At 43.9% G+C, this 18,212-nt stretch overlaps 1 protein-coding gene across 1 annotated transcript in view; it reads right to left on the bottom strand.

Moving 5' to 3' along the window:
* Positions 1–18,212, bottom strand: part of LOC146831425 (uncharacterized) — a 232,073-nt gene that overhangs the window by 28,600 nt on the left and 185,261 nt on the right. The window contains exons 13-14 of the mRNA XM_085605726.1: positions 6,164–6,220; positions 4,519–4,635 (exon numbers count right to left, since the gene is read on the bottom strand). Coding sequence (XP_085461852.1) covers positions 4,519–4,635; positions 6,164–6,220 — 174 coding nt within the window. The remainder of the gene's footprint in view (positions 1–4,518; positions 4,636–6,163; positions 6,221–18,212) is intronic.

Here is an 18,212-nt window from a genome sequence, read left to right on the forward strand (position 1 = left end):
GCTAAATTGAAGTGAGATACGAGTGGGGCAGTTTGGACTGGGGTGAATCTGAGTGAAGTGGGGTAGATTGGGACGAGGTAGATTGGGTTAGGGTGGGGTAGATTGAAGTAGAGTACACCAGTTGAGCAGACTGCGGTAGATTGGAGTGAGCGTACTGGAAGGGGTAGACTGGAGTGGGTTAGATTGGACCATAGTGGGATAGATTTGAGGTGCATGTGGTAGTGTGGAGTTGGGTAGAGCAGAATGGAGTGTGGTAGACTGGGGGTAAAGCGAGGTAGATTGGGGTAGAGTGAAGAAGGTTAGTGTGGAGTCGAGACTGAAGTGGAGTGAGTGAGTGATTGGGGGAAGAGTGGAGTGGGGAAGAGTGTAGTGTGGTGGGGTAGATAGGGTATAATGGGGTAGATTAGGTGGATTAAACAGGGTAGATTACAATGGAGTGGGGTAGATTGGAGTGAAGTGATGAAGATTGGAGTGGATTGGGGTAGATATGGGTAGTGTGGGGTAGATTTGAGTGGAGTCGTAGATTGGAGTGGTAGATTGGAGTGGGGAAGATTTGAATGAAGTGCAGTGTGGTAGAGTGAAGTGGAGTAGATGGTGTGGATTGGAGTGTGGTAGATTGGAGTGGAGAAGAATTGCGGTAGACTGTAGTGGGGTAGATTGTGGTGGAGTGGGGTAGATTAGAGTGGAGATGAGTTGGCTAGATTGCACTGGAGTTTGGAGTAAAGTGGGGCAAATTGGACTCTGGTAAATTGGAGTTGAGTGGGACAGACTGGAGTGAAGTCAGTTATTTTGGAGTTGAATGGGGTGGACTTGGATAACACTGGAGTGGGGTGGACTGGGGTAAAATTGGAGCGAGGTGGACTGGGGTAAAAGTGGAGAAGAGTGGGGTAGATTGGGTTGGAGTGGGCTAGGACAGAGTGGGATTGATTGGGTTAGTTTGAGTGGGGCAGGGTAGAATGGGGTGGGGAGGGTAAAGTGGCGTAGATTGGGTGTCGTGGAGTTGGGTAGATTGGAGTGAAATAGATTGGGGTAGATTGTAGGAGAGCGGAGTGGATAAAGTGGGGTAGAGTGGATAAAGTGGGGTAGAGTGGGATAGGGTAGAGTAGAGTGGGATAGGGTAGAGTAGAGTGGGATAGGGTAGAGTAGAGTGGGATAGGGTAGAGTAGAGTGGGATAGGGTAGAGTAGAGTGGGATAGGGTAGAGTAGAGTGGGATAGGGTAGAGTGGAGTGGGATAGGGTAGAGTGGAGTGGGATAGGGTAGAGTGGAGTGGGATAGGGTAGAGTGGAGTGGGATAGGGTGGAGTGGGATAGGGTAGAGTGGAGTGGGGTAGAGTGGGGTAGAGTGGGGTAGAGTGGGGTAGAGTGGGGTAGAGTGGGGTAGAGTGGGGTAGAGTGGAGTGGGGTAGAGTGGGGTAGAGTGGAGTGGGGTAGAGTGGGGTAGAGTGGAGTGGGGTGGAGTGGGGTAGAGTGGGGTGGGGTAGAGTGGGGTAGGGTGGAGTGGGGTGGGGTGGGGTAGAGTGGGTAGAGTGGAGTGGGGTAGAGTGGGGTAGAGTGGAGTGGGGTAGAGTGGAGTAGGGTAGAGTGGAGTGGGGTAGAGTGGAGTGGGGTAGAGTGGAGTGGGGTAGAGTGGAGTGGGGTAGAGTGGAGTGGGGTAGAGTGGAGTGGGGTAGAGTGGAGTGGGGTAGAGTGGGGTAGAGTGGAGTGAGTGGCGTAAATTGAAATAGCATGGAGTTGAGTGGCACAGTATGTCGCAGAGGGTCTTAAGAGTGGAGGGGCGTAGAGTGGAGTGGCAAGTCATAGAATGGAGTGGTGTGGCATTGAGTGAAAGGGTGAGGAGTAGAGTGGCGTAGAGTGGCGTGACGTAGTGTGGAGTATGCATGGTGTGTTAGTGCATTGCCATTACAGAGAACACATTTGTTATTGAAATGACCATTACATTTGCACCGAAATACAGTTTCACTGCACACAAACTATAATGGGTGCAAATGTCATCACCTAGGGTTATGATCGTATTAAAATATTTGCTTTCACCACACTTCAAAATTACAAATAATGTGCTTCATTGTACTAATTCTGAATCACAGTTTAAAAGCGACCCCGCACCCCATAAAAAAAAAAAAAAAAAAAAAGGCACCTTACAATATCTTGAAGTGACTAAGTCGTATTCAAATAAACATCATAATTAACTTTAATTGCTTCCTAGCCACAAGGTGAAAAAATACTTTCATGGCAAATCTTGCACTCAGTTTTTTCGTGCACTACGTGAAAACTTAATGGAAATAAATGCAGAACATTCTGGAATTGAAAAAACATTTTCTAGGGGTTGCAGACACTAACATTCTCATGATTCTCAAAATATATATCCAAACCTCTTCTATCCATTCCCTACCCTTCTCAATCCAAATAATTGCCTAACATATCCACCACTCAAATTACTTTCATATTACACTATACTAATTTTCAACACTAATGCTTTATGGGTTCAGGAGAAGTGTGCTACTTGCCAAAAAAAAGCACTTCAACAGCCCATCAGGGGTGACAAGCGCTATATAAATAAAAACCTTTTTTCCCTCTTCTATCCTTCTGAATCCAAATAGCTGACTAACCTATCCACCACTCAAATTACTTTCATATTTCACTATACTAATTCGACACTAATCCTTTATGGGTTCCGGAGTAGCGTGCTGCTCGCTGAAAAAGCGCTTCAACGCCTCGTCAGGGGTAGTAAGCGCTATATAAATTCAATTTCAATACAATGGGAGCCCTATGGGAGTGTATTCTTCATGAAAACCAGACCCAACTACAACCATGCATCATCAATTATCCCAGCCTAACACTATATATTTTGACCCATTTGAGTCTGGAGGACAGCAACTGTATCTGAAGGACAGCATCTTTATGAAGGACAGCTGCAGCCTGCCCATATGGGCTGATGGGCCACGCCAGGAGCTAGACATGTACTGAATGTGCAGGCTCCTGGCTGCCTGAGCTGCACTTTCCTGGGCTGAGGAGGTTACAGCTCCTGTAGAGGTGTGACCTCCGTTCAGCAAAGTTCTTCGAGGCCCTAGTCACAATCAGCAACTCTCACTGACCACATCCCACTGTGACGAGTGGGGACTGCTGCCTTCCCTAGGTCCACCTATGAAAGAAGGCAGCAGTCCCAACCCTCCTGGGACTTCCGAGGTAGAACTGTAGGTGTGAGTGCTGTGAGGTGATGTGCGTGGTGGTGGGGGGGGGGGGGAAAGAGCGAGAGAGCGCGTGAGCATGACAGCGAGAGAGAGATCTCAGTCTCCTCCCTCCTAAAATTACTGCCCGCCACTGCAAGAGTAAACGTGGATATTAGTTATAAAGCAGGGAATAACAAGAGCAGTGTGTCCGAGAAACTACTTTACAATGTATTTTTGTACTCTGGAGATCTTGCTCTTCCCCAAGTGGTTGGGGACTTGATTGCATAGTCCAACAATGTTAGGAAAAGGACACAGACGATGGCAGGCCAAGGTTTAAGAAAATAGGCTGTATAGAACCTCCCAGCAGAGGGCTGCATTTTACTGAAAGTCATAGTAAAGTAGCAGAAAGATTGATAAAGATGATAACAGAAGAAGACAATGAACTACGACACAAGTGATCAAGTTATAATACTGAGGAAAAAGATAGTTTTACTCAGAAGGGTGTTAAATGCTTCCAATAATGATATCATTATTTAGAGAACTGCTGACGGGGATGCCTGGTGATTTGCAGAAAACAGTTTTCAGAAGAGCATTTTATTATAATTGAGAAACAAATGTATGTGATTTCATAAGTATTTGATAAAGTAGATGAAGGGAAAGAGGGAAGAAAAATAAAATCATAAATTTCACATAGACTTTCCTGTTTGGCACTGTAAGAAGTGATCATCTTGTAAATATGGCATAAACAAAAAAGGATGAAACAATGTTATTTATTTTAGAACGTACATCACAAATGACACGAGATATGTAAACGTACCTAAATACTCTTCCTGAAAAGCCAACCCCGAAGTGAATACTGAATGTACAATTGCCGCCGTGGCCAATTCCCACTGCATATTTTCAATCAACCAAATAACTGCTTTGAATAAAGTAATTTCACTTCAACCAGTTCCACCTTCATTTGGTGACTCTTCATCTTTTCTTGGTACTTCATGTTTGACTTGTCCTCTTGGGCGATTCAAATTTCCAGTATAAGCAGCTTCTCTCAAGGGGTGACCAGCAGGCCTACTCCCCTTACAATTCACTGACGTTTTTAGCGTTTGCCATGATGGCATTGAGAGGATTCTCACACTTCCAGCAAGTCGTAGGGCAGTGAAAATGGTGACCGGGTAGGGTAATGGGGGGGTGGGGAAGAATGAAGGGGTGGATAACCAAGGCCTGAAATGCAACCTATAGCAATTACTGACAGAAAATCTCAGAAAAAGTAGTCGTCCACATGTAATGTCAGAACTATGGATATGGGATCAACAGGAAAAAAAGGATAGGTACTGTTGACATTAAAATTCAATACCTCAAACCGAGATGAAAGGCCGAAGTCCAATGGCCGTTTCCTTCTGGGGCCAATGGCGGCCAACGCTGTGAGATTAGCCTCCCTCTGCTGCATCTGCGCCAGCTCCATCTGCTGCATCTGAAGAACAGACAGGAAGAAGAACTTAAAAACACCAAATGCAACGACTCGGGGTGGTAACTTGCACCCTGGACACATTTTGTGAAAAATACTGGAAAACCTTTGGATAATAGCATTTGGGTACGGACAGATACCTTTTTAACTCTGCTACTTCTCAACACTTAAGGAATACATTTTCGTGAAAAAAAACAAACCTGTTGTTTTTATTTCTTCTAATATTTAACTTTACCATCAACATGAATGATGGGCAACGACCACACCTACATGCAAAACCCCACATTGCACATACGCATGCACCTGGGCCATCCTCACCATAACTTCCTGTACGTATTAAATAAAAACTACAGCCAGTCGGGCGTGCCTTTTTGTGTTCCCACAGAATTCCAGTCCAGCTCCTCTGGTGCAGACCTTCCTCATAAACGCAAAGTAGGGGAGCCTTCCGCATTCCTCCTACTACGAAAGGCTTTCAAGATTGTGGTTCCAGAGGTACAGGTGGAAACAGGTCACCAGAACATAGCTGTCTTAGTGCGGAGGGATCTTGAGGATTACATGCAATCAGTCTAGTAACTATAGAAACCATTGCTTCGGCTTCAGATCACACGTCTCGCACCGTCATTGTCTTTATTATCGTCCACTGTCAGATCCCTTAATCAGAAATGTGAGCAGAAAAAAAAATCTGTAGGTCAAGTGAAAAATTTCACACAGACACACACACACACATCCGCAACCTTAGGTGCTTTCATTTCTTTCTGTTACCACTAGCTCTGGGGCCCGAATCCAGCGAGCTCGGATATTAAGGCTCAATTAAAATAAGCTCCAATTAGTGGAGGTCTTTTCCTCTCGGGCTGGAGAAGGCAGGAAATGGATATTGGGAAATGTAAAAAGTCGGCTACTGAAGGAAGGCTGCAGAAATAAATGAACTTATTTGTTGATTTCTACCGTTGCTATGCAGAGGCCCCTGGGAGAGAAAGCTTAACCAGTCTAAGCTATAAACTAAAACCCCTCCGGCTAAACATGAACTGTGCAAAACAAGGGCTCCGTCTCAGAACAGAAAACTGCTGGGCCCAGAAAATGAGAAGCCAGAGGCATTTTCCATTTAAAACTAAATCCCAGTACCGCCTCCCAGCCAAAGCATTCTAAGCAGTATCAGATTTACAAAACGAACAATTACCCTGGAAAAATATAGCCCATTGTACAGTCCCAGATGCTAAATCTCCTGGTTCGTTTTTTCCCTCCTTTTTAAAATCCTGCAATGCATTCTTAAAAGTACACTGCGGAATTTAAGCACCCTTTCTAGAACGGCCTCAACGATGGAAAAAAGCTCATAATTCACTGACCTCATTTGATGTGCTGCCCTTGCCTGTGGCAGTTCTTGTCCTTCCCAGAGGCCCCTCGAAATGGTATGCAACTGCAAAACAAACCCTGACCTAATTGCCAGGAGACTGCTGCCAACCTTCCCTCAAACGCAAAAGCGAAAAACAGAAGGGGGAAAAAAAGGATGCACCGTCTTGCAACTTGAAAGACCTACCTCTTTGGCTTTTTGCTTTAATCGTAGCTGCTCTGGGTCCTCTTTGTTGGAACGGCTCTATCAAAGAAAAAGACGGGTATAAAAGAAGTTATTAGAGTATAAACAGCAACGCGTCCATTAAATATCTGATGAATAACCATTTTCTTTTGTGATGGAAAACATTAGCTAGAGGGGTAAACGCCTGCATCCAGGCATTTTTAAATGTTGTTTTCATCTAGGCATGCAGCCTCAGCTGTAGCCTGGAGGAAGCTTAGACTGAGAATGATGCTAACTCTGTCAGTCAGATGGGTGACCTTGATCATGGCTGCAGCATGTACTTAAATGGGTGGCGAAGAGAAGGGGCCTTTCTTTCTGCAGAAGAGGAACACCTTGGAATAGTGCACGGTAAGAAAAGTGGCGCCACAGGACTTCAGCCAGATGGAGGCCCCAGTAGCGTAGGGGTGAGTGTGTGAGTCCCAAAGTCAATTGCACAGTATAATTGCATTGCAAGTCTTGTTGTTTCGTCATAACCCGCCCTCTAGCAGCTTGTAACAGATGGGTTTAGGGTGGTAAAGATTTGCATTGCAGCATAAACCAATGTATTATCACAGAGCTATTGCTTCCAAAGGTTTTGGTCAATCTTTCACCGTAATCAACACATTTATTTGTCCAGCATCTATATCCAAAAAATGAAATCCCACCGACACACCACATCTAGGAGGAAGATCTGACAGACTAGACTGTTAACCTGAAGCAGCCTGTATGTGCTAAAAAAGGAGAGCAACTGGAAAACAGATGATTAATAGTTCGTTTCTCTTAAAAACACGTGCATGGTGGAACTAGACGGTTTGCACAGATCAATGAATAAAGTTGCTTCATGTCTGATGTGATAATGGCACCTCTGACAAATGCTCACCTCTAAGGGGAAGAACATTCCCTCAAATTTCAAAGAACATTTAATAACATCTCCCCTGCTTAAGCTATGACTAAAGGCTAAAACTTTTGCTCCTTTCAACCACTTTAAACCATATTTCCCAGAACAAATTGTTTGGTCAACTAAGAAAGTTAGGTTAAGACTGGTCAAGGACGCATTAGCGGGGACTTCCAGAAACGCATCTGCAGTGCCGCAGGAGAGCGGTGCAGACATAAACCAAGCTACGCTTTGTACTTAATGTGCAGATAGCAGCGTGACACACTGTGCCCTGAAGGAGTGTAGTAGGATTAGGGCACAATCTCCATCTATGCCCTGTAACTGCATGCAGAGTTTGACCAAAGCTCATACGCTTTACATGAGACATGGCTTTTGGAAGGGCCTTTTATGTAGTGCCCACAGAGAAACAGTTTTCCTTATGTATTGTGCGTCTATGACACTAACTGTATTTGCTTAATCAGCATTATATACAGTGCACAAGGTCCACACGAGATATGAATATGCCATAATTAGGCCATTTACATGGCAGTGGGCGTTGGTAAAGCCTAGCCTTATTTTAACTGTACTCTAGTCACAGTTGCAGAATGTGCCTTGTTTAGAGTGAGTGAAGGGCCTGGTTGTAGTTTGCGTGCTGCCTCGACAGGTGCATAGCTATCGATTTTGCTGTTTGTGTAGGGGACACAATGAAAGGTTGTAGGTTGCATCCTACCTACAGTGTAAGTAATAATACATGGCCAAAGTATGCCTCTTATGTGCACAACATACAGGGCACCATGGTAGGGCAGAAGCAACGAGCAGGTACATAAAGATGATGGTGATGAGCCACAGAGGTAAATGGACTTCGAACAGTGCACAACTCTGAGTGAAATTACAGGATAGCATCAGCAGTTTCATGAGCGGCACAAGCCAGGTAGGACGTAATTATTAGTTCTGGGTTTTAGGTTGATGTAACAAAGTGAAAAACATAACCAGTACTAACCCTACCCAACTTTAATATCAGTGGACAAAGCCCAAAGAAATTAGTTTTATTGCAAGGTGTGCAGCAGGATAGCAGACATCAAACTGCTGCACCAGTCAAACAAATGCAAGGTTTTTTTACTCAATCAAAATGCAGGTGCAATGGACTTGGTCGATTCATCCTTTGGCAAACCACTAAGGGCGATTCAGAGTGTGGGAGCTGAAACGCCATGCCACCGCCCTGCTCCCACACACCGCCCACCAGATTACGACTTTTACAGTCACTGCGAGCGTTTCATTAGCGATGCCTATGAAATAGGCACCGGAATGGTAACGTCACAATGTACACCCCCGCCATACACCCCATGGCCCTGTTGGGCCCCTTTTGTTTCCTCTCTGCCACAGTTTTCATGGAGTAGGAACCGCCATATAAACTGTGGCAGAGAGGATACTCATTATGCATGGCGGGACTGTAGCGGTCCCGCCAATCAGATTACGGTCTCAAGACTACCGCCAGGGATCTCCCTGGCAGTTGCGGCAGTGCAATGGCGGTCCGACTGCCCAAGTTGTAACAGGGCGGTCAGACTGCTGGTGCAGCGGAGCCCGCACTGCCACCACGGCTACGGCGATCCAGAGGACCACCGTAGTACTAATCGGGCCCTAAATGTTCATAAATGTCCATCCCCATTTTCCAAAACAAGTTGGATTCAGCATAGAGGGAGTTAGTGCTCACCCCCTCTTCCCCTCACACAAAGGGGATCTACAAGTATAGTTTCCCTTTCCTCTCCCACAAAAATGGGTTTAATAAGTGCTCTTCCCAGAATTTAAAAAAAAATAGTTTTCGTTCTGGCAAGCAGTCAAAGTTTTACAACCATCTTCACAAGAACCCAAATTCAAACCCACACCAGCCCCTGCCTCTCCGATCAGAAAACAAAACTGGTACTGGACGAGTTGCGAGAAATTGCACAAAAATAAATATTTGTGGAGTCCCTTTCCTGCCCAAGGATTCATGAGCATCATTTTCTCATAAAACAAAAACTGAGTAAGTTGAACACCTCCAACCGTTCAATAGCCTGGTTTTGAAACATTGTACGCCTTAAGGACACACCATAAATCTAAAAAACACTTCGCCCAAAACATCAATGTGCGTTTTGGAATAAAAATGTAATATTTCAACAGCATCTAAGTTCTTCCTCACTCTTTCCCTTTGATTAATTTGTTTGGTGAACAAAAAACATCAGAAACCGCGGCTCCCAGGCCAACCGTTTGTCATGCCCAGAGAGAAGTGGTTTCCATCAAAACAAGCCAAATAAACTCGAGCTTTGTGTTCCCTTAGGGAAACCCTATATGCTGCTGCACCAGGTGACGAAATAAGGTGGTCTGGGAGTAGGAGTATCTCTTTATTCTATTCCTCACGCAATGGCATAAATAAATAAGACTAGATGAGCCCTTGCAAGGCGCCATCATTCAATGAAAAACATGGCAAGAACACTGAAGTGTCATGGTCCGCCATCCAAAAACTGCATTGGCCACTCCAATAAACAGCACGTCAAAAATGCATTTGGTCTAATCCGCAACAAAAACTGTAATGGAAGTGAATTATGAGAAAAAAAACAAAAACGTGCATTCGTAAGTAGCCAACTACATTTGACTCCAGATGTCAACAACTGCTTAACACTATGGGATGTGCTTTATAGCTCAAACTCTTTAGGGGACTGCAGGGGAAGAACCCATGTCATCCCATAAAATATTCTGCCTCTTTGGACGATTCGGTGCCACTTCTATACTGGCCAGATAAAACCACAAAGCTGTACTTTATTTCAGATGGGTATAGGTAGACACTTCATCACAATAACCATTTCTGCGGTATCACACATTAGTTCCTACAAACGTGAAAAATTATTTTTGCCATTACTTTCTGAATTATGATGCCTACCATTCAACAAAATATATTTTCGAGCTAAACTAAATGGCATAGTCAGCAGGAAATGAAAGCACTTGATGTATCATAGTAAATAGAAAAGACATGCCCATGTTCATGCAGATTCAATACTGTTTTGAGTCACAATGGAAGCACATTTATTTTCAGAGCAGTTCATTGTCTGGTTACAAACTACCTCTCTACAATGTTGTACTAATACACACCAGCTTAAAACCTATGATCCACCAACCTCAACATTCTTGTTATACCGAAGCCACTAAGCGCCACTTCCAAGTTAGGATCTTTCTACGACAACTTCGAACAGCACTAAAAAACATAACTCTGCAACTTGAAGTAAGAGGGTGATGACTGTCTTGCTGTACTTCTGAATATTTCATGCCGGTAGGATCCACTAGTTATACAATATAGCTTCAGTTAAATTTGTGTTCTCACTTAGCTTAACCACACACCTATACCAATTAAACCATACAACTGTTATTTTGTCTTAACTATTTTCAACCACAACATACTCAAAACATTTTGGATTGGAATGTTGCTGTCAAATATTTTCATAAAAAATTATACTATAAATGTTGCACATTATCATCGTAGACTTCCGTTTTCGTTTTAAGAACAAAAATGCAACACCCTAAGTTCTCTCAAACTGCCGAACAGATGGAGAAACATACGGAGCAGGTCAGACTAAGTTGAACAAGGTCAGTAATGAACAGCTCTCCTGCCATGCAAGGACTGTCATCACCAGAAAACTCGAATTAATGGTAGAGGACCTGTGTGAGACTTTTGGGGGGGGGGGGGGGGGGGGCATGGGGCAGTTAGTGGGTACTAGGCAACATCCTTTGTGGGTACTGTCGTTTGCTACTGGAGTGCTTCAACTGGGTAACCAAGCTACTGCCTTTGGATACTAGACTCGAGGTAGCAATGGTGAAGAGTGAAGACTTCATCTAGAAATGGATGGGGTTTGAAACTAATATACAGAATGACCCTGTCCTTTACACTTAAAAACATAACTAGCCAATCAGTATTATCGTTAAAGAAAAGCCATCACCCAATAAGGACCTCATCTAATGCAGTCACTGGTACTGTCCTGAAAATCCAGCTCTTTGAAGGCAACATTTTTATCCTCATGATTAATTTTCAGTGTAATTGATACTTTTTGTGCTCACTGTATGGTTTCTGGGGATATTTTTATGTTTCCAATTACTACCATTTATCAGGTGTTCAGTAATTGTCTTTCTAATGCTCATTATATCCATAGAGTAATGTATATACTTTTTTCAGGAACTAGGAGCATTTCTAGAGAGTGCTTCTGAAGCTTTAACTGGTCTCTATCACTTCATTAGACTAGCTTGGACTTCAATAGGACAATACGTAATGAACTATCAGCAAAAAAATTGTGAAGAAGTGGGTGTTGAGCAATTCTTAATTTCATTATACCCATAGATCACATACCATTTGTAAGTGATGTTTTGGTGGAGGTCCATAAAAGTAGTCCACAAGGAATTAGTATTCATTTATGTAGGTAAGCCAACGCATGCCTTGCACTGTATTCTGTAGTAAAATCAGGAAACCCATTTCACTTACTGACTTCATTTTTATGTGTAGTCTGGGAGAAAGATCACAAGTGTTAAGTATTTTTGCCCCAGAGGAAACCGCTTAGTACCACACATGCGTGCCAAAGTTTTAGTTAGTATTTTTTCTCATGTGCTCCATGGTGCTTTTGTTTTCATTTACTTGTCTCCCAGGCGTTCAACAATAGCTTGATGCCATAATAAATACTGTGTCTGTGCACTTGCTATACAGCAACCTGAGAGTAACCTTTATACATGCAGGTCTTCTGTCACTAACCTGTTACAATGTGTTCTCTATATAAGCTTCCGATATATGGCTTTCATTTATACAGCAGATTTACCGATGCAGAACTTTGCGTGCATCGTATTCCCTTCCTTTACGTATATTTTGGTTAGTAATCTAACAATTTAAACATAAGACCCTTCTGATCACAACATAACTAGTTTGGAGACATAACAGACTCCAGTTTTGGGGTTCAACATACTCTTGACGGCCTATTCATTGTGCCTCTTGTTCCATAAAACTTGTATTTTTTCCTTTAGTCCCATTTGAGTTCCTCACCAAGGTTCGATATCAGGCGTTAGTAGGCAAAATAAATTCTCCGTCAATTACTTTAGTACTCACAAGTTGGTCTACTGCCCACTGACATCTAATTCAGAGAGCAGCTAAACGGGACCGACAGGAGAATTTGTGGTCTTGTCGATTTGATTCATGGTACCGCCTGAGGGAAGGACCAGGTAGCAGACTTTCATTGGCAGCTTGACCCAGCCCCCATGGACAGTAAATGCAGACAGCCTCCCTGGACTGGTTGCAGGCAGCTCCCCTTGGACCATCATCTTCTGGAAGAATGATAATGAGCCTGGGCTTCAATGCTCATAAGATTTGGCTGACAGGACACCATATTTGGAAATATTTTAATAAACACCATGCAGGCAACAGTGGATTCAGTGAACCCCCTGCGGAAATCAGAAAGGTTGCAAGTATCTCACCTCTGACCTCAGGGGCTACATCTTAGGTACCCAATACCAGCAGCACAATAAAGAAGGTAAACTTCCTTTCCTTACCAATCCCCCTCTGGGGCACTCAACATCAGAATTCTCAAAAGCAACTCATCCCTAAAAGATCAGTCTATCTGACCGTCACTCTGAACTACTGAGAAGAATAAAAGATACAAGGAAAGCTTTACAACAAATGTTGGACACAGTGGACATAGACCTAGAACAATTACAACTGGACTTCAAAAATATTTAAGCTAGTAGGCACTGTGGAAAAAAAAAAATGGTGCAGACATCGGAGGACATGGAAACTAGTTAACTATAGCACGCCTGGAGGGGGAGTTCAAATGTCAGAGATGCAGATGGCAGCACCCAGAGCAATAATGTTCGTATAGTGGGTGCCCTAGAGAAAGATGAAGGCCCAGGCAGAGCGTTCTGTCAAAGACATAATACTCAACCAAGTCAATCCCAAGGAAAGCCCAAAGGGCACTGAACCCTCAGCTGAAACCCAGCTCTTTACCCAAAGGAAAGTCGAGCCACCTGAATTTCATGGACAGAAATGCAATCCTGCAGGTGGCAAGAGAGCTGGGACTATTGCCCCCAACGATAATACCAAAACCCTGCTTTTTATGGACATTGTTCAGGCGGTACAGCAGTAAAGACATGCATGTGTGGTCAAGTAGGAGCTGCACTGGTAAAGAGAAAAAAATACAGGATGCTCTTTACTACATATCTGAGGGTACTCCTGGGCAGACACACATTGTTTCTTCATCCTCTTTGGAACTGGGTTGGAGAGAAGAGGCTACTTGTAGCAGAGGGATAGCTGGTGAACTGCATGCTGGGCCTTGTCTGGCGAAGGCGGAACACACCTGCTTCTCACCTACTAGCTACAGGGGATGGAGCTCTTAGACATGCTACAAATGACAGCCATTGATACTCCAAAGCCGTAATGGACATTGAGACTCCATAATGTGCTCAGAGGGCCCTTTGGGGATTTATCTTTTGGGTTGGTATTATGAGATTAAGAAGCATCAATGACAGTGTATTGCCAAATATGCGTCTACATTTAAGGGCTGAAATGTGGCAAGAGGGGCACATGGCAGGCCTTATAGTGACTACCACCTAGCACAGAGGGGCTAGCTTCTTCTTTGGACTTCCTCCCTAGCGAATGTTAAAACGATAGGGCAATATGCACAACAGAGGTAGCAAGTTAACTGCTGATACCGGAACAGTGTAAAGTAAGGAGTATTCGGGATTGGTAACAGATTCTCATGTTTTATGGTTCAGGCCTGGAGGCAGCAGAGGAATAGGGTCTTAGTGAGATTGCATGTGTGTCCTTAATATGGTGCTTTCAATGTTGCAACAAGTTATTGTACTGGAATGTTGATGGCCTCGAAGAAAAGAAAAAAAAGAAAAGAAAGGAGCTTGCATTCAGTCGTCGATAAGAAATGCCATGTTCAGCAAAACCATTTTACTTGCACACTGCATCACTGTCTGGTTAGAGACAAAAATTACTTATTGGTGTAAGTTGGGCTCACAGGGCATGACAACATTAAAGAATCTATTCTGTTCATTCCACTTAAAACTTGGGCGTCCCTCCATGGTGGTGTAGCACTTTGGGAATCAGACCATTTCTGAATCAGCACTACTCAGTCTGCTAATTCTTCAGTTAATTTTTTGTCTCTCCACAAGTTCTTCATTCGACTGCTCTACCACACAGCCGATTTTTCAATAGGTCTCTTAAATATCAATTCTGTGTTTGTGTGCTTAGCCGGTAAATAGATCTACACCTTTTTACCAGCGCAGCCCCTGGGACTGCAGAATTTTGAAAATGTATATTTTTATTTCCCCCTTTTTCTCCAGAGGAACTATCCCTAATAAATGCTGCTGCAGCATCAAGTTGGACAGCCTCCCAGTGACTGAGTGTGGTTCCAATGACATGGTTGCTTACGTACTTATAGGTGTAGTTTTGCAGTTAAGAGTTTTAACTGGATTCACAGGCTATGCATTATTTTACCATCTAGTGGTTGAGTCTGGAATAGTCTCTTGTGTGAGCGTCGCAATCAACCATCTTGTGCTCGGTCCCTCCTTGGATGACCTCAGATATTTGCCCCAGAAGCCTCTCTGCGTGGTCGTCATCTTTAGTTTTTATCTCTTTTTTAAAAACTCTTCAGTTGTCTTTTGGGGGAGTGGGACGGTTGTATGTGAATCCAGAAAACTCTTCAAGCTGCAAAACTACTCCTACAGGTAAGTAACCATTTCATTTTGCAGTGCTAACCTTTTCTGGATTTGCAAGCTGTGCATTGATTGCAGCGGTGGTATCTTCCTGGGAGGTAGGGTTACAATAAGATTGTATTTGCAAACAGGTGTTGAGTACTTTGTCCCACCTGTACTTCTGTTTACTTGGATATCTAAACAGATGTGTTTGGTGAAGGTGCATAGAGCACCAGTGACCGCGCAGCACATATTCGTAATGGGAACATTAGCGTTAAAGAAGAGGGTGCTCTTTCTTGTGAATAGTGCTCCTGGTTTTCTTTCAAATGTAACTCCTGCTGCCTACTGGCATCGCTGGGTTGTCTGGACTATCCATCTTGCAATAGTCCCTTTGCTTACTGGTGCCCCTTTTGTGACTGCTGCAGAAGTAAAAATACATTTAAAAAGTATGCTGTTCTGATAATTTATTTTTGGAATGTAATACATGACTATTGTTCTGACGTCCAGAGGGCGACGAGTCCTTTCAGCTTGAGATTTTGATTGCTGGAAAAAAGCTGGTAGATGGATGGTTTGATCGACATGGGAGGATGAGACCACCTTTAGAAGGAAGTGTGGATTGGTTTCCGTTCCCACTGTGTGGATTTATAGGCAAGGCTCTTTGTACTGAGAGAGCTTGAAGTTCACGAAAATTGTCGCAAGGACATGATGGCTACCAAGAAAGTCACTATAATGTCAAAAATGTTAGTCCTGCAATGTACATAGGCTCAAAGGCTCCATCTGACAAAAGTACATTTCCAAACTAGGTCCCCAGGAACCATGCTGCCAAGCTGTGTGTGGTGTGGGTGGAACACTTGTCTCCCATGCATGCTAAGGAGGTCCTGATGGACTGGCAGTTGTAGAAACCTCATTTGTGCTATCTCCAGTAAGTCGGAGTGCCCAGTCGGTCTTGTGCATTGGGGGCCATTCAACAATGTCATGGATGTTTGCACCCCTCTATTACAAATGGTCTCAATGGTGGGGGGGGAAAGGGGACGCATATGCATCTTTTCATGGCACTTCCATTCACAGGGCATTTTCCCCGTGACTGGTGGTTTGGGAATCTAGCTGCAAAGCTCTGGCATTTCATGCTTTCCTGTTTCACAAACAGGTCTATTGGTGGTGTAAAGTTGGTCACGTTCCACCACTGTAATTCTCTATGGACTATCTGTTACAACCACTAGACTAACCCCCCCCCACCCCAACTCCCCTTCACCATTGTTTATATTGTCACTCCTGTAGTGGCCTTGTGTATAGCCTTGAGTTGGGAATTAGTGGTATGCTCTCAGTCCTCACACTCAGAGCTGGTTCCTTCTATTCTGATAAATGTGAACGTATTCTGTCGATGGCAGGACTCTTTTGAACTGGGAAGGCTTTTGTCTCTCCAGAGTTTAACCTTGTCCTAATATAATTATTTCTGTCGGTGGAGCGGGGGAGGGGATGGGGGAGTGGAAGGAGAGATTGGAGGTTAATTGAGAAACCTAAATAGTGGAGTTTGTACCACACTGTTTATAATGTCCTGGCAATTTTTGAACGACTGACTTTGCCAGCCAGTTCTCTAAATATGGTATCCATGAATCTCCGTTCAACTTAAGTGAGTTGCTACTGTGACCAGACATAGGCAGCAGATTTTACTTCAAACTGCAAAAATTATGAGCTGGTAATGTATCTTGTTCTCAATGAATCATGGAATTCTTGTGTCGGTCAATTGGCACATTTAAATATGCATCCTTAAGGTCCGTAGCTGCGGTCCTTTCTGCAGCTGTGGAATTATCTCTAGCATTATTTTGAATTTCTGGGTCAAGACACTCCTGGGAGTAGCCGCGCACTTTATAAATACCATTTAACATAACAAGACGTGCCTATTTTGAGACCCTAAGGTCCAAGATTGGGCTCTATATATCACTTGCCTTAGGTGCTAGGAAGTAAACAGTACACTCCATGACCTCTCTCTCTTGTTGGAATTTTTTCCATCAATAACTTGCACAACAGATTGTGGAGACGTTATTTCATATCCTGGATTGTCCTTGGTTTTGGACTGATTGTTTTAATAGACTGATACAATACCCATGCTGAAATAATGTTTAAAATCCACTTGGCAGAAGTAATGGTGCTCCATCGTCAAAGATACCTCCAGCCCCCCCCCCCCCCCGCTGTTGTAAGATGCAGAGGGAACTTCGGCTATGTAGTAACTTGTTGGAGGGTCCTGCCAGTTCAAAGCCAAGCAGATCTCCTCAAAGTGGTGCCTGTGCATACCTGCCTACCGGCATGATCTGCTGCAGCCAGGGCAGATTTCAAAGGTTATTAACAATTCTCTTTCCCTCGAGTATCACAATTAGCACTTTTCCAGTACTGTTCTGGGAGATGCTGCATTAAATCCTCAATATCCTTCAATTGCTGATGTCCATATCCATTAAGAAACGAATCTGAATTTGCTATGTGCCTTTGAGTTGCAGCGAAGCGTTCGATCTTCCTGCCCACCATCTTTACGCTTGCTTGCTTTGTTGGGTGGGAGATCCATGATTGCTGAGGTCTTTGCTCTTTCTCGAGCTGAGATCACAATAACAGAGTCCGCCTCGACACTACCCATGATGTAGGCTGATCTTGAGATTAATGTTTAGACTTTTATTGTGGGTAACCACCATAGCAGTGACTGTCTCATCCTTCCTTGATACAGAATGGCAGGGAACATTGGAAGGTACTTGTTCTTCCTTGGAGAAGGTATCAGTATTTCCAAACAAATGCAGGTTTCTGCCTGATCCTCTAGTTTAACTACTTGTCCTCAGGTCTTTTGATGACTGCATTGTATGTGGCAATGTCATCTGGGGTCAAGCATCTAGAAGGCTGTGTCTAACCCTTCTTCTGGAGAATCTGTTTCAACATCCTGCCAACCTTCATTTAGTAAGTCTTGCCTGACAAAGAACTTTGCTCCAACTGACTTTCCGAGGGCTACCCTTTGTTCTCCACTATTTCGACTTCAGGCTGCGCTGTAGGTTCTGGAGTGGCAGGGGCCTCCAGCTCTGGCTATTCTACCTTAGGATCTTTCTCTCGAAGAGGAAGGTTGGAATCCTGTACATCTGCAAGGAGTCAAACTCATTTTGCTGACGTAAAGCCCGCATTCCGACTGCAACCTTCAGTTTTTTTCTTTCCACCTTGAGAGTCTAATGTTCCATGTCAAGCGTTAGCACCCTCCATTTAGGCGACGAAGGTTTCATTTTCTGGAGATTCTTCTCCCTCCCACTCTCTTCATAGCCGAAGTCAGATTTGAGGGTTCGTTATCTCTGGTATCCTTGGATTTGAATACGGGAGGCTCTTTGTGCTTGTGCTTTTCCTAAACTGCCAATATTTTTGGAGCTTGGTTGGTTTTGGGATGTTTTGACTCCAATTCTCCAATTGATATGCACCCTAACACACCAGTCATGCTAC

This window comes from Triturus cristatus, chromosome 5_1, assembly GCF_964204655.1.
Source record: "Triturus cristatus chromosome 5_1, aTriCri1.1, whole genome shotgun sequence".
Classification (NCBI taxonomy): Eukaryota; Metazoa; Chordata; class Amphibia; order Caudata; family Salamandridae; genus Triturus; species Triturus cristatus.